General features: G+C 38.4%; 1 protein-coding gene across 1 annotated transcript in view; it reads left to right on the forward strand.

Annotated features, from left to right (window-relative positions):
• The window catches only part of Cfap54 (cilia and flagella associated protein 54), a 264,100-nt gene that overhangs the window by 212,905 nt on the left and 28,027 nt on the right, over positions 1-23,168 (forward strand). Inside the window, exons 62-66 of the mRNA XM_076855417.1 lie at positions 351-524; positions 2,780-3,003; positions 7,893-8,063; positions 12,890-12,996; positions 16,338-16,479. Coding sequence (XP_076711532.1) covers positions 351-524; positions 2,780-3,003; positions 7,893-8,063; positions 12,890-12,996; positions 16,338-16,479 — 818 coding nt within the window. The remainder of the gene's footprint in view (positions 1-350; positions 525-2,779; positions 3,004-7,892; positions 8,064-12,889; positions 12,997-16,337; positions 16,480-23,168) is intronic.

Raw genomic sequence — 23,168 nt, forward strand, 5'->3', positions numbered from 1 at the left:
TTGTTAAATATGTTTGTGTGTGTGTATGTGTGTGTGTGTATGTGTGTGTGTGAGAGAGAGAGAGAGAAAGAGAGAGAGAGACTATCCTATTGAAATTTGATTGCTGAACATTTTTCTTAGGTATTTTGATATAGAGAAAAATAATTCATATGTGTTCTTATTATCTTTTCTCAGTCTATGATTTGTCAGTTAACATTGTATGTGAAATCTTTGAGACACAAAAGTTTCTTCATTGAACATAAGCTCATGTGTCAGTCCTTCCCTTATAAGTTCTGCATTTATTTTCTGCATATGGTTGTTTTCAAGAAAAGTATAACATTGTATTATTTAATTTTTTTTTTTACTTTCAGATAACTATGAAGTTGCCTTCCAGAATTGCTGTGCAGTTTTGCACCAAAATAATGACATCTCTGACAACACAGATGTTAGAACAAAGATTCAGACCAAAGTAGAAATTACATGGGTCCTTCTCCTGCGCTACTATATACATCTACAAAGAATCAATAACATGAACAAATTGCTAGGTAGGTTTCAATGTGTTAAAAAAGAACATATTCCTTTCTGGTTCCTATTTAGGTCATATTTGTTATTTAGAACTATGAAATTCCCCCTCCCTCCCTCCCTTCCTCCCTCCCTCCCTTCCTTCCTTCCTTCCTTCCTTCTTTCCTGTCAGGACTGCATTGAACTTGAGATCCTCCCACTTCAGCCTCCCCTCCTGAGTAGCTGAGATTATAAGCATGTATCACCATGCCTGGCTACCTGGCATGAGTAATCTCTTGTCAGAAGATAAAAATTTCAGGGGTACTTAATCTGGAATTCATGGGCCTTTAGGTAGAAAGTATTTCAATGTAATTGGTTTCCTTAGAAATTTTATATATTTTATTTCACCATGATATAGAAACATCCTGATGCTTTCCAAGAATGCCAGAATGGTTGGTCCATGGCTCAACATGGTTTGGAAACAGTGATCACAATGTGACAACTTATAAAATAAATAGGATGAAAGTTTGGCTTTAGAGAAACCAGTATTCCAGTATCCAGTATAAAAAAGAGAAGAAATGCACAGCTTAAGATGGGCTATTTAACCCTGTGGAGCTTTGCTGTTCTTATTGAGTTTTCTTTTTTAAATGACTGTTTACAGAATATCTAGAAAAACTGGTAAAGTCTGCTTCCTATCAGTCCTTCTTGTGGTTTTGTAAGAATGTACATTATCATGGATTATCTGTTCCTATGACGTCAGTGACACAGTGTTGCTGAGCACAAACAGAAAAGACAGTTTGACCCACGCTGAGGTCTGGCAGTGGGGAAGTCAGCAGGGAAAATAGGCTTCAATTCAGAGTGACTGACTCAGGTATCAGGAGTTAGCAGTGGGATAAGCAAGTGCTCAGAAAGGTGACAAGGCTAAAAATTGCATCATGATGGGGCCTAGAGCAGTGGAAGCACAGAGAGGAAGGAGGTGGACACGAGGTAGTGCGGCCAGCTCTGGTGACGCCCTGCCCTGTAGCAACCTAGCTAGCCTCTGATTCACCTGTGGACATGTCCCATGTCAAACACCCTCACTGCTCTGCTCTGGGTTCTCTTGGAAACTCCAGGACAGCTTGGAGGTGTCAGGCAGTCCACATACCTAGGATGACTTTCAGCTAATGAGATGGGGAATGGCTAGACAGACAGTTGGGCTTCTGTCTCTTACTGGGACTAAATCTCCTTGGTTTCTCAAGAGGCCTCAGGAGGATCGAATCCTCGTTGCCCATAGCTGTAGCCCATTCATTCACTCACCTTTACCAGCTCACGTTTCCCCCTGACCCAGTTTGCTCCACTTATCCTCCTTGAGATCACTTTTCAAATAAATCCCCTGAACCTAAAATCTTGCTTTGGGGTCTGTTTGGGGGAAATCCCCCAAAAGACAGGTAGACAGAATACATGGTACTATTATTATTACTCAACACTGGAAGTGATATCCCCTGTGAAATTTTCTTTCCTGCCTTTGACAAAAAAGTAACTCCATTAGTGCATTAGCTCTAAAATCAGGAAGATGATTGGCAGCCCCTCGCTGGTGTGGGGATGATGCCTGAGAGGAAAGTTTCTGATTGGGTGATAATAGAAATGAAACCAAGCCAAGTGAGTGGGAACAAGCAGCCCAGGCTTTAACTGGGGGTCGGGGTTCACCTGGAGGAGAAAGGGAGCAGCACTACCAGGCTGGTCCCTGGACATAAGAAATGGGGCAAGCTTTCATTCTTGTGTGGGGTTGCAGGGTGGGCCATATCCTGGGAGTTTCTCCACTGGTTATGGGCGCAGTGTCAGAAGATGTTCTTTTTCTTGTGCAAACATCCTGGTTTGAGGCTGTTGCAGCTGCTGAGGGAGCAAAGTGTGTGGGCGAATGAAATCCTATACGGTGCTTTCAATCAACAGCAGGTAAAGGGCCCAGGAGGTTGTTTGACCTCTGTCCTTTTCGGGGGCTCCCAACAGTTTCATTCTCACATCTGATCTATTCTTGGAGACATTGTGGCAAAGGCACCCAGGCTTTTATGAGGCACCTTGTCTCTGTGGTCAATAGATTGCTTGGGAGAATGGGTGGGGGTAGGAGAAACATATATAATACTTTCAATGCGTAATAGACTAAGAGTTAGGGCCTTGGGAAGGCATCTATCTGTCTTTTTGTCACCTCGATGGTCCCTGACTGTCAGACATATACAGAGCAGTGGTTAGCACACAAACCAGCAACACCAAGACTATTCTGTTACCTACCAGGAGCCTAATTTAAGTATTTTTCTTCCTTAAGCATCTGCAAAGCCAGTATCTGGAATTTCCTTGCCAGATGATACGCTTCTCACATCCCTTTACAACTCCGAACTGATTTTACGTGAAAAAGAAATGCATTTTTTTCTTAAAAAGCACTTACAGCTATATTCTTCGTCTTGTATTGATGAATTCCCAAAAGAACTTTTTCTAGGATTGGAAAAACCACATCTTGCAGAGAGAGTCCTATATGACACAATAGCCAAGGTAAGTTTTTAAAACATTAAATCTCTACAGTATTTAAAACTTCTTAGAATTCGTCCTCACAAGTCTGAAGGAAGTGCATGAACCCCTGTATTGGCACAGAGATCTCCATTTCCCTCAGAGTTTTAGGGAATACTCATTTTTGTTTTACTATTTAGGCCAGTGAAACATACAGCCTAGATTTTTCAGGACAGTTTACATTTCAAATATTCTGTCTTCTTCTTCTCATAAACCTTGAATTTCTCTCAGACTTTTCTACATTCCTGCACAAAACGTCTCTCAAGCAGCCATTTTGCCAAGAAGTGACACAAATTTCAATATCACCATTCTCTAGTCAAAGTTTCTAATTTATACTTCATTTCTGTACCTTTGTTTTAAATATATAATAAGAATTCAGGGTATGTACTTTTTGCAGTTGTGAATGCGAATAGAAAATAGAGGTAGAAATTTTAAATAAAGTAAAAGTTAGAAGATTTTTTTAATTTTGGAAAGTTATTAAATTAGCTCAGTGGTAGATCACCTGACTAGTATGCATGAGACCCTGGGTTCAATCCCCAGTACCACAAAAGCAAAACAAAAACAACCAACCTGTTGAAAAGATATAAAAAGGGGAATATGAGTGAAGTTTTTTTTAATTGACACACCTAGGGTCTTAAATAATTGTGATTCGAATATTTGAACAAGCAATCAAAATTGCTAGATTATCAGATGCTAAAAAAGTAAAGGGTTTTGTTTAAAAATAGGAATATGTGCCTAAAATTTAGTATTCAACAAACATAATACAATACACCAGAGCAACTCATAGTTGATATAAACAAAGGATGGAGAAGACATAGTCCCTGTACATAGTCTTGATATGGGAGAAGAGAAAGACATAAAATTAGACCAAAAGAATTAAGTCATTTCAGAGATGCTTTTTTTTTTTTTTTTTAGGAAAAAAGTGTCAGAAAGTGTGAAAATTGAAACGTTAGTATATAGGGGGCAAAGAATAGAGGAAAAGGACTCATCTAAGAAAGAAATGATAGAGTAATAAAGCTTGTGATCACAATGGAAAGGAAAAGATAGCTGTAAAAGACAATTGTTTCAGTAAAGTTGGAAACCACCTCCACAACTATTTGATGAGCCTTTGGATATGGAAAGCAAATAAGATGGACTGGCAGAAATTATTCTGCCATTAGTACTTCTGCTCACTGGAACATAGCGACACCATCAGTAGCTCTGAGGGAGGCAGGATGACCAGCAAAGTTCTACAAAGTTCTGCTTTGTAGACTCAGTTTGAGATTCAAGCAGAAAAACCCAAGTGGACATGACATGTCCATTACATATTTGTAAAACGAACAAATTGATCTTACTTTTGCAGAATTCTTTCAAAACCAGAAAAATTCTTTTTTATTTTGAACTCTCTCCACTTCAACTTTCACCATCTAGCTCTTTTTTTATAAAACATGTTTTTAGTTGTCCATGGACCTTTATTTAATTTATTTATTTATATGTGTTGCTGAGAATCAAACCCAGTGCCCCATACATGTTAGGCAAGTGCTATACCACTGAGCCACAACCCCAGCCCCCACCTAACTCTTTATGTTTACAATTATAGACTTTCCTGTACCAGACATGTCTATGTTTCTGTTGCAAACTGTCCCAGAGCAGTGATCTGAAAAATTTGGCTCATTCCAGAGTGAGAGCCTTCATTCATCTTATTCTACTCCAAATAGCAACCTTATGTTTCAGGTAGATAATAATAAAAAGTTTTAAAAATCATTCTTTTGGACATTCCTGCCCTTCTACTCAAGAGAATCAGATGATTTAGTTAATAAGTTGTGAGTTGAAGAACATTGTGGTAAAACTCATTAAGGAATTTTTAAGAATTCAGTTAAAGAAGTGATTCCCAAGGGATTATGCAGTTGTCCCCAGAGCAATGTCTTGGGATCACATGGGAAGATTTTCCAAAGGACTTTCCTGCCCTTCCTGAATTCTGGACTTTTGTGCCATGCTGGATACTTCTTGACCAGATTCTAAATCATTTGACAAATAAGAGAAAAGAATAAGATGGACCAAGACTTAAAAATACCTACCTTATGGTCATGAAGTTGACATTGTCGGATGAAGTTTATATATACTACTGGTGAATTCATTACTTCCAAGTAATGAATACCAAAGTAGGAAGATTTGTCAACCCAGTCATATATTATTGGGTGATTATAGGCCACTTCGTGTGGACACAGGCCCCTCAAAAATCTGTTGTATGAAGGAACAGAGAGTGTTCACTCCCAGTAAAGATCCATTTTTCCTAAATTACCAATCAAATAAGTATCCCCTAGGGAGAGGAGTGAGTGAGGAAGTAGACAGGCTGGGAGTCTAATGTTGATGTCTCTACCCCCACCCCACCCCAAAGGAAGGAATCAGTGGATGTGGGATGAAATTGTTTCCATCTATTTAACACCAGATTCCCATTCTGAACCCCCATCCCCTTCCCCAGGAACTGAGGTTCTCTTTGAGGATTGCTGCTATATTTCCCAGATACCTCTGTTGTTTTAAAGTAGGGGACAGAGAATAGGAAAGACTGTGAAAGTAGTTTTAATGGAACTGTTCTTGTGGTTATTGAATAAAACTTTGGAAACTAATATGTGTGACTTCTTAATATGTGCTCTGAAAGAAGCTCTGCAAGGTATTTTAGCATTAAGGGCAACCTACTATTACCCAGCTCCCAAGGATGATGCTCCAAAGGAACGACTTTGAATATCTTATAAATACATGAGACATTTCTAATGGCAACAGTGTTATCAAAGAGTTGTTTCACCCTGTTTGCTCTTTTTTGATATAATTAGTGTAACACTCTCCCAGGATAATCAGCTCTGGAGATCACTGTCACTTGCCTGACAGGTGCGAGCTACCTAATCATGTGTTTGTTTCACTAGGGTAGACAGCTAACGAGCATAAAGCCTTTTTGGATTTTTTTTTATATAAATGCCAAGCTTGGCTGATTTTTATAATAACATTTTTGAGGCTTTAATCACTCAGGAGGCTATTTCAATCAAACTCTTCCCACAATTTGATACTTCAAACCTGCTTTTCCTGCAAGAAGTAGATGCCTTTTCCAGAACAATCATTGCTATGTGTTGTGCTCATCAGTTGTGTGAATCTCCATGTTGTGATGTCTATTGGAGCTTTGTGAGGGGAAAACAAACCCAAGCCAATTTAATTGAAAATTCCACTAAAAAGACATGTTTAGAACCATACATGGTGCTGAGCTACTTATGCTACTGCTATGTGTGCCAGCAACAGTCTGTACAAGGTCAAATATTTGACTGGTGCAAAGTGGTTCATTGTTTATAGGACTGTGGCAACCTAGGGTTCACTAGGTAGGTTCCTCCTTTCATTCTTTTCAAAGAACAGAGAAAGCATATAAAAAGTACTTAGGGTATAACTCTTCAATTGGCTTATATAATCAATCACATTAATTATATAAGATATTACAGTACTTTAAAGATAATGGAAACCTATATACCTGTTTTGGTATTGACTTCTATTACAATTTACTGTTATTAGCCCATCATGGTACAAGATACTGCATATATATAAAGGTTCTTATTCTTTTATACTTAGCTAGAGATGAAATATGAATTATTTGCTCAAATCGTTGTCAGAATCTCTGAGAGTTACTCAGTTATGGAAAAATGGGAGAAATTATTTTTTTGAATTATTTACCTGTTTTGTTTGTTTGTTTGTTTTGTTTTTATGAATTGCCTGACATGGCATTAGTCTTAATTATGCAACTTTGAGGGTCTATTTAACCCTCACAATCTTGCTTATTTTTTATGTTGGTTATGCTTTAAAGTATCATAGCTTTTATGATAGTCTGTAGACATTTTTGAAAAGTTTTCACACTTAATATTACCTTGCAGTCAAAACATCTTTTTTTCTTTTATCAGTAGACAACTTGAAAGGTCACTGTCTTTCTCTTTTTATTTTATTTTGAGGACTTGCATTGTATCCTGAATAGGTTAAGAAATAATGGGAAGGACAAAACCTTATAGAAACACCAAGCATTTGTTTCTGGCACTGACATGTTCTACTCAGTCCTCAAACCTTTGATGTCAGAAATAGGGCAACAGAGGCACTGCTTCTCAGCTACTGTGCTGTGATCCTGGGAATGACATGAAGTTGATCTTGAAAATGGTTTTTCCTCGATTGTCGGTCCTCTTTATACTGAAGATCCTGTTAGCACTGTTATTATCTCTCTGGCTAGCCTGTCCTTTCGTTGATACATAACCACCATGCTTTGTTTTCTTAGCTGCCTTGGACAATTAAATAATTTATGAATTTGCATTCTACACTCTGAGATTTCTTGAAGACTCTTGACTTAGTGACCAATTTCTATAAAAGAATTTGGGCCCAGATTCACCAAAGACTTGAACTTATAAATCAGCTACTTTCATTGAAAGAGGGAATGAGGGTCATGAGTTTTCAACTTTCAGAGCAAAAACTGTGTCTTGTTTTGTATATGGCACCGTGACTGGAAATAGATAATAAATTATAGCCACACTCTCAGTGTACTCACCAATGAATAAACCGAAGACAACATAGAAGATGTTTCTTAGAAACAGTGACGAGCTTGAGAAGATGGCCTGGGTATTTTCCCCTCCAGATCCTTCCTCTCAAAATTCACTAAAGTGGAAGAAATGTGTCAAGTCTGCTGGGTTTTAAAGCATGTTTTTATTATAGCAGAATCTATAGTGATCTAGAAACAGTTTAAAGATTACCTTTGTAAAACGAGATGAGAAAATTCTCAGAATTTTCCAATACGATCAATTAATTTTCTTTAAATATTGAATGAGTTCATTATAAGCAGTTAAACTAACATGAATTTTGTTGTTGTCGCTGTTCCCTAGATATATCATGACAGTTCCCTGCAGTCCATCTTTTCTTCAAAACTTCTTTCCAGTACATCTTCTATGGACGTTACGTCATCAGAAATGGTAGTACCAACTGTAAACAAAGAACTTTGCTTTCAGTGGTACATTCCTCCCCTGGACAGACCTCCTAAGGACAGAGAACCTATGGTATGTAATATAATGACAAAGCTAAGTCTTCTGCTTAGATATAAAGTTTAACTAGGACCATTTCAACTTAAACAGCAGCAAGTGTCAGTCCCTGCACTATTGGCACTTGAATAGTGGTTAAGATTCTAGGAGATTCTTGAAAATGGGTCAAGCTTTTAAAAATGGAACAGTTGGTCAATATAGCCTTTTGCAGGGGAACCTTCCACTATAGAATTCCTTTGATTGCTACTTTTTCTAAGAAGAGCCTCAGGCTTTTTCCCATAAGATGTTTGCCATACAGTTTTCCCCTGTTCAGCATTTTATTTGCTTTTCTCCAAACGTATTGGTCTGCTATTGCACTTCCCAGAGCATGAGTGTTGTCCCCTCTAGCTGTGCCTCTGGTAGCTCCTGCAGCTCCTGACTCATATGACCTCTGTCAAATCCTGAGGCCTCCTGGGCCCCTCTCTCTTCTCACACTGGCCCCTTCATCCTGCTTCCTTAGGCTGGAAACCTGCTACTGACTCTCAGCCAATTATACGTTTCTTTTTATACAGATGAAAAGAGAAACTTTAAAGTATCACTTCCCAGATTTATTTGAAGTTATTTCCTACTTTTTAAAATTCAGTTATTCCTCAGTATCTTCTGGGGATTGGTTCTAGGATTCTCCAAGGATATCAAAATCCACAGATGCGCAAGTCTCTTATGAAATTTTGTTGCATTGGCATATAACCCATTTATGTTCTTCCCTGTACTTTAGATCACCTCCAGTTTACTTATAATACCTAATACAATGCAAATGATATAAATATAGTTATTATACTGTGTTGTTTAGGGAATAATGACAAGAAAAGATGAAATCTGTGAAGTTCAGTTTGGACACAATTTTTTTTTTCCCCTAAATACTTTCAACCTGTGAATGCAGAAGTGGATACGGAGAACAGTGTGTGCTGTCCTTCCCACCCCACAGAGGCCTGTCCTGGACAGATATTCCATATATGTTTTTAAAATGACGAATAATGAATCTATAATATCTTTTAGAGAAATTTACTAAAGCAGTTTCCAAATAGTGGTTCCAAAAAGACTAATGCTCGGGGAATCAATACACTGGCTCATGAGTAGCATAAAGAAAATGAAACACAAGAAAAAAAATTATCAGAATGCCTCACATATGGTAGGTAAAAAAACATTGTATTCTGAATATTTTGCTTCATGGTCTATGTTGAAAAAATAAAATTTCATCATAAGTCAGAATTTATTTTCTTGCTATCAAAAAAGCCAGGAAAAAGATGGGTTACCTAGTTGAGAAACAGAATGTTTACCTAAGCAACAAGTTTAAAAGAATAAGAAATAGGGCATGAAGTCCATTTCATAAGGTCAGAGAAACATCACGGTCTGTGGTGAGCCAGCCACGGGCTGTGTGTCAACTAGGAGCATGAGTACGTGAGTGGACGGGCTGACGTTGCCTCTCTGTTTGCTCCGGTGAAGTCTGTGTCCTTTTCACTCGCTCTGCTGATGATCCCCACAGCCCCTGAGATGGGTGTGGCCTTCCAAGATGTCAGTCAATCTGCTGATCACAAGACATCAGGACTCAACCCCCTGAAACCTGACCCCCCCTCATTGGGGTGGAACTTTCTCGAGTGTCTTCCCCTCAATTAAAAGGGGCTTCAGGACATCCTCCCTCTCTCTCTCTCTCCCTTTTTTTTTTTTTTTGCCTCCCTTGTGGGAGCTGGAGCAGAGGGGCCGTCTCTAAAGAATCCCAAGAAAAAGGTATTTTCTCTGTCTCGGTGTGTTATTTCATGCCAACCCAAATTCACTTGCAGTGACCGGGAATGACTTAGTCGCGTGCCACGGCAATGTACATCTTAGGCAAGGGCAGGATGGGCTATGACGTCTGCATGCTGCTATCAGAAACAGTGTGGAAGAGTCAAATGTAAAGACTACATCTGCATATAATTAGATAAGCAAGGTTTGCCCTCAATAATCAAGTTTGAAAATTAGCAAGAGCGCACAAACTGGGGTCAAACATAGATGAGAAGCCAAGTTCCAACAAATTTTGGTTTAAACAGTGATTTTTGCAAGCCACAAGAAAAGATGCAGAACATTCTGTGTTCCCGTTTCTTAGTTGGATACATTTTCCCTTGCTTCACAGAAAGTATGTATGTATTGTTCATAATGGAAGATAGTTGCTGCTATAAAATTCAGGGGAAAAAAATTGAGAAATGTTGGCTTAGAGGAACCAGATCTTCTCAGACACCAAATCCTAATTTTGGAAGATAATACTGAATGAAATTTATTGGATGATATAAATATGGGTGTATTTGTGCATTCATCTACTCATCATTTTAGGACCTCAGTGTAGTGTTTGTTGTTGAATAACTGGTTGAAGCTCATGAGGCCCACAAGATGATAATACTAGTGAGAACTTGAACAGAGTGTAGTATGTTCTGGAATCTTCGCTCTGTGAAGCTGGTGACATCATGCAGCACTTGTCTTTCTCTGTCCCCGCTGTTTCACTTAACATTATCCTCCAGGTTCATCCACCTTATCACCAATGACAGAATTTTATTCTTTGTTTTTTTATTGCTGAATTGTATTCTCTTATGAATATATTTCTTTACCCATTCACCTGTTTGATGGACCCTCGGTTGTGTCCATATCTCGGCTATCGTGAACATTGCTGTGATAAGTATTAGAGAGTAGATATCTCTTTGACATACTGATTTTATTTCCTTTAGAAATATGCCCAGCAGTGAGATCCTAGGTCTTCATATGTGATGCTGGAAGTTCCGGGCTCTTTCTTCTATTCCCTGTGTATTGGGATTCCACAGTGTGCTTTGGCTTAGGTCTTCAATCCATTGTGCTGGATTTTTAGGATGCCCTTTTCAATCTGGAAAGTGGTGTACTTCAGTTCATAGAGATTTTTTTCTTTGACAGTTTCCTTGCCTCTGATGTCTCTGTGTCTTCTTGACTATTGAACCTATTGGACCAAGTATTTAGTTTGCTAATCTTTTCTCCCCTATTATCTATGATTTCAAATTTAGGTTTCACTTTGGAGGAGATGAGGTTCAAGTTTATGTTTCAGATCTTTTACTGATTATTTAGTTGTTATGTTAATTTTCTTTTTAATTTTTAGAGTGCTTACTTGTTTTCCAGTGGTTCTATTTTAATAGCATGTGTTCCTACTTCATGGACGCAGGTCTGTCCTTTTCCCTGCAGGTACTAATTATGGTTCCATTGAAGCTTTCTTCTGTTCTCTGTGTTGTATCTGATTCTTCCAGTTCCTTTCCTCTGTTGGTTTTGGCATCTGCCTTTCATTTGCTGCTCTGAACTCTTGACTAACTGTAGGTGTTTGAAGTGAGGCACTGAGGAGCATGTGGGGTCAGGCTTCCTGATTTATGGGCCTCGTTTTGGAGGATATCTGCAGATGGAGCCAGCAGTTTCACTTAAGGTTGCAGAAATGTCAGCATCTGTGGGTCTTTTCTCTTTAACTGGTCAATTTCCCCCACAGAGGATTTTCTTGGACACCTGCTTTGTTACCTACATTCTGGGAAGAGGCTGTGATGGAGTAAGGGGATATCGTGCATTCAGAATACATTAATTCCAATTCACTCCAGTACCTAACCCCTGCCCCAATGTCCCTGAGCATAGATCCTCATGACTTAATATCAGCAGAGAGCAAAATGGAAGAATTTCATCCAAGAGAGAGGTGTCAAGGGGATTGGGGATCTCCTGGCTCTGTGGGCTCTGAGAAGGGTGGGGAAGCATTTGTCCAACGCTCCTGTTTGCAGTCCTACCTATTCCTGCCTTCTAAGGTGCCTACACCTCCAGTCCTGGAGCCTTTTCAGTTTTAAGTCATGCTTCCTGTTGGCAATCCCTCAAGTCACTTAAGACACAGCTTTTCCTCTCTGCTGAGTTTTCCAAGTGTTTTCTTCCTTCAGAATGTTGTGAACATTGTCTGTTTCACCTCTTTATTTCTTCTTTCTGTCCTTGTTGTTTAAAAAAAAATTCCCTTTACTCTTATTTTAGTTTGTTTTTTCAAGGAAGCAGAGATAAATAACATTGTGCTTAATTAGTCAGTTTTGATGACCAGGCTTGGGCTTTAACTTAGAGAATTTGACCCTATCATCTCTATGGTTCTGTGAATCTCAAATTCTATGATTCCATGACTGTAAATAGGTGCCATATTGCATGGGCCTTACTCTAAAAATTATCAGAATGCAAACAACAGAGAAATTACTAGAATGCGAGTAATCAAGAGAAGTCTCATTTAGAGGTGGGCCCTGGAAAGTTGTGAGTGGGTTAAATGAATGGAGGAGAGGAGGGGAACATCATCAGTGACAGGGTCCACACTGAGGAGTAACAAGAAACCAAGATGGAGATCCACCAGGTTCAGGTGTAGTACTTACTACAGCGGGCCTTCAAATGCTGAAATTTAAACTTGTAGTATGAAATGTCACTTTTCAAAAATAATTTACTATTCCAAATAGTATTCTTTTTCATCTATGACCTGTATACAGTTCTTGTTCATATCATTTCTCTGAACTAAATTTTGGGGAAAAATCCTCTTTTTTGCTTTTCTAAAGAAAAACTTTAAAAAGTGCTGTGACATAATTTTGAGGGCTGATGTTGAATTTTTTGAGGCATAGTATAACTTTGATATTACTTTTTAAAAATTTTTTTTAGTTGTAGTTGGACATAATACCTTTATTTTATTTATTTACTTTTATGTGGTGCTGACAATGGAACCCAGCGCCTCACATGTGCTAGGTGAGGCTCTATTGCTAAGCCACAACCCCAGCCCCTGATGTTGCTTTTGATGTCATTGTATCATATTATTTTTCTTACAGGTTTTATTATTGTGTGCATACAACACAAAGCTCTTGAAGAGTTCAGATATTAAACTTTCCAGTTGTGGCAACATATTTGTTGATTCTTTCTGGATTCCACTGAACAGGCAAGTAAACCCAGATCATGTTCAATTGTCTGAATCCTCTTTGCTGATATTTCTCTTTAAGTATAGGCTATTTCAGTAATGTACAATGTGAAGCATAGGAGACCTTTCACAAGAAATTTTTGGGAGAATCTTTTATTTTGAGGTGTACTATATTGCAGTGGTTTGTTCAAATGCCAGTTGTACCCCTTACTGCCAGCACAATCCTAAACAACTTAACTAACCTCTCTGTGCCTCAGTTTTCTCACCAGAAAAAATGGAAATAATATTAATAATAACAACACCTTGGGAAGTTGGGGGACGACAGTTCATGACACTTCAGAGATGGCCAAGCACAAGGACACTGTCTGTGCTGTATTTTGCCTATAACTTTGGTGTGTTTAGAAAATAACATGGCTCTGAACTGTGTCCCAGCCCCACCAGCTCCCTGATCTCACATTTCTCTCTATACTCAGTACCATTTTATATTGTTCAAAATCTATGTTTCAGCCACATGGATTCTTCTTCATCAAATAGGAATGATCTCTGATATTTTTTGTGCTTGCTTTCTCTCTTCTTCTATTCCATTTTAATACATTTTTGTTTCTTAATTCTTTAAAAGGTTTTCATTATTTAGCTAGTTTATTTTCAACTCTGTTATTCAAGGCTCGGTGACCTCAGCTCCCGTTCCTCTGGTACAAGCTGGGAGTGATACTACCTGCTCTGCTAGCTTTTGCGCTATTGATAGGCTCAAGCCAGATGAAGGATGATCATGTTTTGGGGAGCTGAGAACACTAGTACCCATGCCTGCCAGGGTCAGCTCTGTGCCTAGCCAGGCATTAAGCCAGAGCTTGCTGAACAGAGAACTGCTGCTTCTCTGTCTCTCCCTGGAGTCCTGTTCCTGCTCCATGGTTTTCATTTTGAAGGACCTCTTGGTCTCCCCATGAAAGAGAATAAAATAAGAGCTGTTTTAAGAGCTGGCAGGCTTTCAATTTCCTTCCTTCCTTCCTTCTTTCCTTCTTTCTTTCCTCCCTCCCTCCCTCCCTTTATGTGAGTTTATTGAAAACATTATTTTTTCTTTGTTGTTGTAAGAAAAACACCACCAATCTTAAAATATGTTTTCCTTTCTTTCTTTGTTTCTTCCAGAATGGCAGAAAACCTAGGCACAGGTCAAATACCAGCATTACTAAGCATCAAAATTAGGAAATTTTGCACTTGTCTTACAAATTCAAGAACACTGTAAGATTTTTTTTTCAGATAAAAATATAATTTCTGCAGAGGAGAAAGTCATCAAACTCATAGGTGGCTTTTTATTTGTTCTAAAATATCCTTAATTTCAGTGTGTTTGTGATCAATAGTAGGGTTGTCAAAATAGGTACAAACCTTTGTCATCGAGGCCATCACACAGGATGGTGCCTGATGATCTTTGATCTCACCTGTCCTTTGCAGGCACTCTGAAAATTCCTCTCTCTGAGGCTAGTATTCCTTCTGCTCTGATGAGGGTCAAGATAGGACTTATCCATCCTTTGTCAGGGAAAGTAGCAGTAAATTAGGCTCAGAACAAATGGGCCAAAGAATATTCTCCTTTCGTTGCCCATCTGCCCATCTCCTATTTAAGTTCTCATTAAGAAAAAATATTTTAAAATTGGTGGCATTTTTCTTACAACAACAAAGAAAAAATAGTGTTTTCAATAAACTCACATAAAGGTTGCTGTGTAGTTCTCAGTGATGATTACGCTGTTGTGACCAAGAACAAGTTCTCTGTGCACTGTCTCTGCCTTTAGCTTCCTGCCATCCATCTTTCTACTTCCTGCTGGGTCCTGACCTTCAGTATAGCTAAGCAACAAAATTAGGAAGTTTGGCTCAAACGTTTTTTTTTTTTCAGAGCTGAAACAATCCAGCTTGACAGGCAAGCACTCTACCTTTGAGCTACACCCAGACTTATGCTATTTTTAGAAGAGAAATAAGAATTCTTTCTCTAGGTATCAGAATGAAGAATGGTATTTTAGAGTATTATTTTTCCTTTATGTGTTTTTTTATGGTTAATAATACATAGTTACTTATTTTCTCCTCACAAAAGCCCTATGAGTTATATAAAGTAGATTTTATTATTTTCATTTTGCAGTAGATGGACTCTTAGGTTCGGAGAGGTTAAGTGACCTACTTGAGGTCCTGTGGCTGGTGTGTGATGGAACCAAGTGTAACTCACCAAGTCCCAGACGTCCTAGTTCTGTTTCCTTTCCAGTGTATCAGGCAGCGTTTCCAGAATTATTGGAGATGACCCTTTTGTTAATGGGAAAATTTTTCAAACAAACTTTTAACAACAGTGTGATATTTTAATTCTTGGCTTTCTAATAGAAAAGTTTATAAAACATTCTGTATAAATGAAAATCTTCATATATAATTAAAGGTACTTTAAAAACTCTTTTTTATTGTTGAGAACCATCCTAGGGTAATCAAGTATTATTACACCTTCCTGCAGATGAGAGTGCTGTGGAGACTGGAGAATTGACATTCTTGTGTGTACTCTTGCTTTCTGGATTATTGGTTTCCGTAGTAATTTGTCTTCATCTTCAAATCACAAATGCATGCACATTCTTGCTGTGTCTGTGGTGTAGAGGACGCTGGGGGCCACGCAGGTCACTGTTTGCCTTATTAAGCTGCAAGCCTACTTCCTTCAGCCTCCCCTCCACTGTCCACCTTTGTTCTCAGAGCATCCTCTATTCACTGGTCCAGGGCCCCTGAAGTTTTCCATATTCATCATCACTGCCACGGTGTCCTCTACCTCCTCTTTGGTTCCTGCTTTTCCTTCTTTCTTGATTTTTCTTCCCTCTCCCCCACCCGCATTCTGTGTGCACATACACACATACACACACACACACACACACACACACACACACACACAGATGTGTGCACTACTCTGAAGAGTTGTGAGCACATCCATTGGCCTTTTCAAGTCATTGCCAACTTGTCATTACTATTACACCTTCAGGTCAGCTAACCTAATATAGCCTGGCATTAAGATTTATTTAGGAATAAACCTTTTGTTTATTGTCCATGTAGATATTTATTTTCTTTCTTTTCACCTTTAGGAATAATTTGGGTGTGTACCTTTCTCTGATGTGCCCTTGATGTTTTGTAATATGTATCAACCTGAGTTCGTAGGTAGACCACGAACATTGTGAGAGTTAGGGAGTGTCTGTCTGCTCATGTTGCTTGAATGAAGGAGTGATGGAATAATGTCTGGGGATGTTAGAAATCTAGCTGTTAAATAAATGAGGGCCTTCTTTATACACTTTATTGGTTCAAACATTAAAAAATGCCTTTCTTTCCAAATAAAATACTCATGTGTTTGTCATTTTTAGGGTTATTTCAGTTCATGAGAAACTTTCTAATCTTGCACAAATAGCTGAACTATCATTGCCAGCAACTCCTGAAAATACTGCAAATGAGGATGTATATAAAATGGATGAAACAGAAGAGAAACCAATTGATAAAGATATAGAAGTAAGTTATTAAACCAAGAAGCATTTTTTGTTGCAGGATGGGTGTCATTGTGCATAATTATTTAAGTTATATTTTAATTTGTCAGAACAGAACTATGTAACTAAACTTGAACTTGAGATTCTTCTGCCCTCTGTTTTCTTTACTGCTAGTACCAGATGTGACCCAACTTTTTGCCACTATGTTTCCTTCAGAGCTCTTCTAAGCATACTGATTACAAGAATATTGACAGCGAATGAAAGAAGCCCATCCAGAGACTGTTTAGATATGACTATGACTCCCAAGAGACGATGCTTTCCAGCTTTTTTCACTCTGTTATTTAAATATTTGTATCCCCAAGTGTGTGAATAAGAACTAGAAAGTACAGAGAAGCATATATGCTTTCAGACATTTTTTATGCACATGTTTGTTTGGTTTTTTTTCACCAAAGCAGTGGTGGGGGGGTGATTAATCCCCTGATGATCTGAGTGTTTTCTGTGCTGACCAGTGTCTGTTCTGGAGGAGGGGATCATTTCTTCTCTCCCCCTCTTGAGTTCTGAAATGGGGCGCAAGATATGGATATATGGAGATTCAAAATATCAATGTCATTACTGATAAAGCTGATTAACGAACATGTCTTTCAATCTGTGGTCAAATGAGCTTATCAATATTTTACTACCAAATTATCCAGACTTGCCCACCTATGCACAGTCACCTAGCACATACGTGTAACTACACGGTCTTCCCCTCCCCCCTCAGCTCCCTACCAAGCTTACTGCACATGGGAACAGAAAATAATATTCCTGCAGGTAGGGTGCTTCCACATACATAAAGAAAGATTTCCCAGAAGATTTCCCAGAAGAGGTTGAGTGCTCTGTTTGTGACTCACCCATCAGTTAAATCATTCCTGTCTCCTGAAGAAAATTAGTAATGGCCCCAAAGCAATTGAAGTATTCCTTCTTCTTTCAGAGTGGGATGGAACTCCTTTATTCTCTAGGGAGTAAGGGTACAGAACACATTTTGTATTCTAATCATTGGTTCTTTAAATTTCTATTTGCATATTAATTTAATTTCTCAAGATATATACTTTGTAGTGAATGTAGACTTTTTTTTTAAAGACAAAATAGATCTAAAGGACCTAAAACAAAAAGGAATGATCTCCTGTCCATCTTCTCCTTGCTTCACCATCCTGCTCTGCAAAGCCAGTTTTTAGCTCTTTAAGCTGTCTCTTTTATTTGTTTCCAAATCTATAAATAATATACAGTGTCACTTATGAGCAGTGAGTTGCCTGCTCCATGTCTCCACATGTCAGCATCGAGGCTGGCGACATACCATCATGTGCAACGTCGCAGTCACCGAGGCAGGAGGGAAGAAAGGGGGCAAGTCATATTGGCTCTGAGTTTCCGTCACGTCGCCTCCACTAACATTTTGTTTGCCAAGTAAGTCACATGTGAAACCAACAATCCCTCTACCAGCATGGAAGTCTGACAGTCGGAAATACTGCTGAGTAGCACTAATGACAGACACAAAAATGGTTCTTCAGGTGTCAAGTTTTTGGATACCATCTATTGATATTCTGTTACGGTATATACAGATTTAGCTAATTATGTTCTCCCAACTTTTCCTTTTCCCTTCCCATCTTAATATAGTCAAATCACAAAATTTAGTTGATATTAGTGTTGATTATGATCCTGTAATAATGTTCACAGCTGAGTCAGATTAACATGCTGTGGTTTTTTTTCTTTCTTGTCTTGGCTTTTATACTTAATTTACATGAGTTTTCTTGTGTTTATCCATAGATTTTTCTCAGGGGTTCATACTGATCATTCAATGTCCTGATCCCATTTTCTTCCTGGAACCTTCCATCCTCTCTCTCCAGTTGAAGGCTGGCTGCCCTCAGTGCCAGCTGTGACTTTGATTCTGAGCCTCTCTTTGCTGCTTTCCTGGTTGAGTACCCAACAATTTGGGTCTCATCCCTCTTTTTTTTTTTTTTTTAATCTGAAAGCTTTTAGGATTTTCCCTTTATTTTGGGTCTTGTAGAACTTTTTCTTAAGTAATTTTTGGCTGGGTTAATATTTCATTGGTTACCAGTAACAAAACATTTTTAATTCTTAAAGAATATTCTTGATGTGGCTCTTTGTTTTCTTATGTATCTATCCATGTACTTTTATTATGTGAAGGCATAAAAATTGGCAACTTTCTCAATTTTCAGAGTATACTTGCTGGCATTTTCAGTCTTAATTTACCAACAGAGTGAATGAATATGATTTTCATTATTACAAAGGCACCCAGTCCAGATGTAAGAGAATCTATCAGGCAAGTATAGTTAGCCTTCACAAAATGCCAGCTCCCAGCATTTGTGTCTTCTGTGCTCTGTGCCTACATTTATCATAGAACAGATGTCTTAGAATTTTGGTTGTATATCTTTTTCAGTGTCCTCAGATGTTGCAATATGAATTAAGATGCTTACTGATATACTGAGTCCCTAAAATAAGTCCTCCAATAGATCAGATAGCTCAAACTATCTCAAACTCAAGAGATTTTGTACATGTAGTTTTTTAAAAATAAAGTGTATGTTGGGTTTCATGTCTATTTTCAAGAATTCAACTTTTAATTTAAACAAATCTTTTGTAGGACACTAATAATCCTTTTCCGTAACAGAAAAAAACCTATCAGATTTTTCTTTTCTAAAATAAGAAAAAATATTTCTTTTCTAAAATAAGCCAAGAACTTTAGAATATAGATATTAATTTAATTATTAATTTAAATTGCTATCTTTGAGCCATAGTCTAGAATATTTTCTGCTGAAAATGTCACTAAATCCACTCCTTTACAGTTTTAACCCAAACTCATTTGTCTTTTCAACTTAGATTGACTGACACAGGAGAATGAGCATCCATAAGAGGAGAGATTCTAGAATGTACTGTACCACTCAATTCAGTTATCCTTTCCAGGAATAATTTCCCTTCATTTCTAAAATACATAATCTTTGTGCTCAAATACTGCTGTGAGGTGGAAAGATGAGTTCTTTGGGTGGAATGAGAGTCACCAGAATGTCCATGATGTAGGTATTGAATTCATAACAAAGAGCCAAGGATCTAAGTCAGGAGGTTGTCTGTGAATATAAACAAATCAGGAATAAATAGGGATGAGGAGAGAGTGGTGTTTGAATGTAAGCGCAAGCAGGAATCCAGAGGACCTGCCTTGACTTGGTGAAGGTTTGTGGCTTGCTTTCATTTCCAGGTCTGAATGGTAAGTGCCAGTGCATCAACTCTGGAGTAGAACAAATTTCCTTCAAATTTGATGTTCGCTTTTTAATTTTTGAATTTGTTTTATGCACCTCGAAAGTGTTTCCTTATCTTTAAATTAGGGCATTTTAGATGTGTCCCAGTTCTTACCTCTATATGAAAGAACATCACCAGATGGAAGAAACACTAATATTTGTTTGGGTGAATTGACAAGCAAATTAGCTCTCAGCATTTGAAAGTTGAGAAATGGAAGTCAAATAAACTTTTTCTTTTTCCTTTTTTCCCATAATACTAACCAGCACGGGGGCGGGGGAGGGGGGAGGGAAGTTAGATTCTGGGTTATAGCAAATAAATCTCATTGACTAAATTTGGTCATTCATTGTCATGACAACCTTCACTTGGAGCTAATTAGAAGTTAACTAGAACACTTGACAAGATTGTTTCTGGTCTGGAATTGGATAGGATTTCATAACTTCTATAATCTGATATATTTATTTCTATTACAATATATATTGTTGGTGGGTTATGGACTATAAGAGTCCAAAAATGTGCCTTTTATGGACTATAAGAGTCCAAATATGTGGGATAGTAAATCACATTCTTTCTCATTCCCTCTTTTTTTCTTTTCTAAAATAAGCCAAGAACTTTAGAATATAGATATTAATTTAAGTTAAAATTAGGAGCGAGAGCTACAGAACAGGTCTTCCAATCACTTCTTGCTTGAAAACCTGTGTACCCTTCTGAAATGAACAACACTGGCTCAGAATGACTGAGTTATTTTAATCTTTTAGAGAGCTCAAGGGCACGTTCAGAGCATACCAGACTTTTAAAAGTAAATGAAAGATGCAAACCCTTATTTGGAACGATAGTATACTGATATAGGAAGCTGAATACAAGTTTTCCAGATCACCTATGATTAATTTGGCAAATATTTAAGGTATACCTGGGTGTAACAAGGCAATTAAAATTAGTATATAGTCATATTTGAAAAATCAAAGTCCTATAAAAGCATATAGAAAAATATAATTGAACATGAGCTTCAATTATCAAATTCTTTCTGAGAAACCATTATGTGAAAAAGTGTTCTAGGCCTGGCGATGTGAAGACATTCAGGAATGAATACAGATGGAGAAGCTTAAACATTGTGTGAATGTGGCCACATATAGTACCCAGTGGTCATTCATAATGATTCCAACCACCTGCTAGCCTTCTCAGCAAAGTGGCATTTGAAGTGTGATGTTGAAAATCACTGGAAACATTCTATATCTTTCAGAATTTCTCATAAGAACATTTAGGGGTATTATAGTTTAGATATTAGGTATCCCTCAAAATATCATGTGTGAGACAATACAAGGTTTTCATATGGAATGATTGGATTATGAGAGCCTTAACCCAATTGGTGAATTAATCCCCTTTAGGGATTAACTAGGTGTAATAACTGAAGGCAGGTAGGGTATGGCTGGAGGAGGTAGGTCTTTGGGGGTGTGCCTCTGGGGTACATATTTGGAGAGCTGAGCTCTCTTCTGTCTCCTTCCTGGTGTGATGGCTTGAGCTGCTTCCCTTCACCATACCCTTACACCGTGATGTTCTGCCTTGCCGCGGGCCCTGAAGAATCAAGCTGGCTATTTGTGGACTACAACCTCTGAAACTCTGAGCCCCCAAATAAACTTCTCCTCTTCTAAAATTGTTCTTGTCAGGTCTTTTAGTCACAACAGTGAAAAAGCTGGGGTGAATTTTTAATAACACATAGCAAAACTACTTTTAGTTTTTTTCTCAGCTGTATTAGCTAGCATTTGCAACTGTAATGAAATTACTGACATATGCTACCTAGGAAGAAAAGAGGTTTATTAAGCTCACTGTTTTGGAGATTCAAAGTTCAGACTCTGACTCTGGTGAGGGGCCCAGTGTAGATGGCAGATGGTATAACAAAAACTGAAGATCACATCTTGAACTGGGAACTAGAGGGAGAGCTAGATGGGCTAGGCTTGATCCTTTTATAACATCCCTCTCAAGAGAATTCTAGGGGTTACAGAGAACGATTACTGAGATCATGCTCCCCCTCGTGACCTAAGGACCTATTACTAGACCCTGCCTCTTAAAGGTCCACAACATCTCCCAGGGCTGCCACTCTGGGGATCCAGCCATGAACCTCTGGGGGACATAGTGATGCCCTATCCAAACTGTAGCAAAAGCTCTGGTATCTCCTGACATCCACAGCAACCCTAACGCTGGCTTAAACTCCTAACACTCTTCCTCCAGCTAGTGTGCAGCATTTTGTTTCTTATCTTCTTCCTGCTCTCACTTAGGTCTTTTATTATGTAGTCCAACTTTCTGACTGACTCTCCATGATGCAGTTTCTATACTGTACAGAAGGGCAAGGTTTCTGTAATCCTTCTTTTTCAATGGTAGGGCTGTTGATGAAAACTATTCCAATTTATTATTTTTAAAATCTTATTTACATAGATTGTGTGTGTGTGTGTGTGTGTGTGTGTAGAGAAAACTAAGCAAGATAATGTACTATTAAATAGCTCAAATGACATTCTATAATAACTCCTGTAGACTGAAAAGAAAGTCACTTTTCCTCTTATCCCAAAATATCCTATGCCCTTGCTGTATTGCTTTAGTAATTAGCCATTTATGCAGCTCTTCTTCTCTCTTGACTGTGAATTCCTTTGCTTAGATATCTTATTGATCTTTATATCGTAGATACCTAGTGCTTCTTCAGTAGTTATTTGTGAAACTTCTAGTTGGATACCTGTAGAGAAACTCATTCCAGACTGAGAATAGAGCAAGAGATGAGTTATGAAGTCACAGAGCGGAATCTTATGTTCAGGGGACGGTAAGATATCCATTGTGGAAGAAGTGTAGGGGGAATGTAGGGGGAGGTGGGTCTGGGGAGATCCCTGGAATGAGTGCTGCTTCCTCTCTGCCCACACCACATAGTGCTGGAGGAGTCTGTCTCCCCTGTTCCTCCCACTGGACCAAGAGCTCCTTAAAACTCTCTTTGTGTCTTGTTAACATCTTGTCATCACTCCCTGGGCATGCTGGAGGCAGACCACAGATGTTGAGTGAATAGTGAAAGAACTTTGCTCTCTAGGAAAGGACTGTGGAAAGTCAAGCTGAGGTCTGGGGGGTTAGGAGGAGGCAGGGGCAGCATCTCACCTGGAAGGGCATCCCACTATCTACCCCTACAATTTGCTAAAACAGCCATATTGGTATATGAAGGAGTAATGAGGGAAGCCAGAGTTTGAAAGCTTGAAAAAAAAAGTTTCTTTCCTATTACATGTAAAAAATTATGAGGATTTCAGCTCATCCCAAGAACTGGGTTTAATATGTCCAAGTCTCTCAGAAGGACATCCCCCATGCCTGACATAAATAAACCTAAAAGGTGGAAAGATTTATTTTGGCTAAACAGTGTCAGAGATATTAGTCCATAGTTGCTTAACCCCATTGCTGTGAATTCGT

This window comes from Callospermophilus lateralis, chromosome 4, assembly GCF_048772815.1.
Source record: "Callospermophilus lateralis isolate mCalLat2 chromosome 4, mCalLat2.hap1, whole genome shotgun sequence".
Lineage (NCBI taxonomy): Eukaryota > Metazoa > Chordata > Mammalia > Rodentia > Sciuridae > Callospermophilus > Callospermophilus lateralis.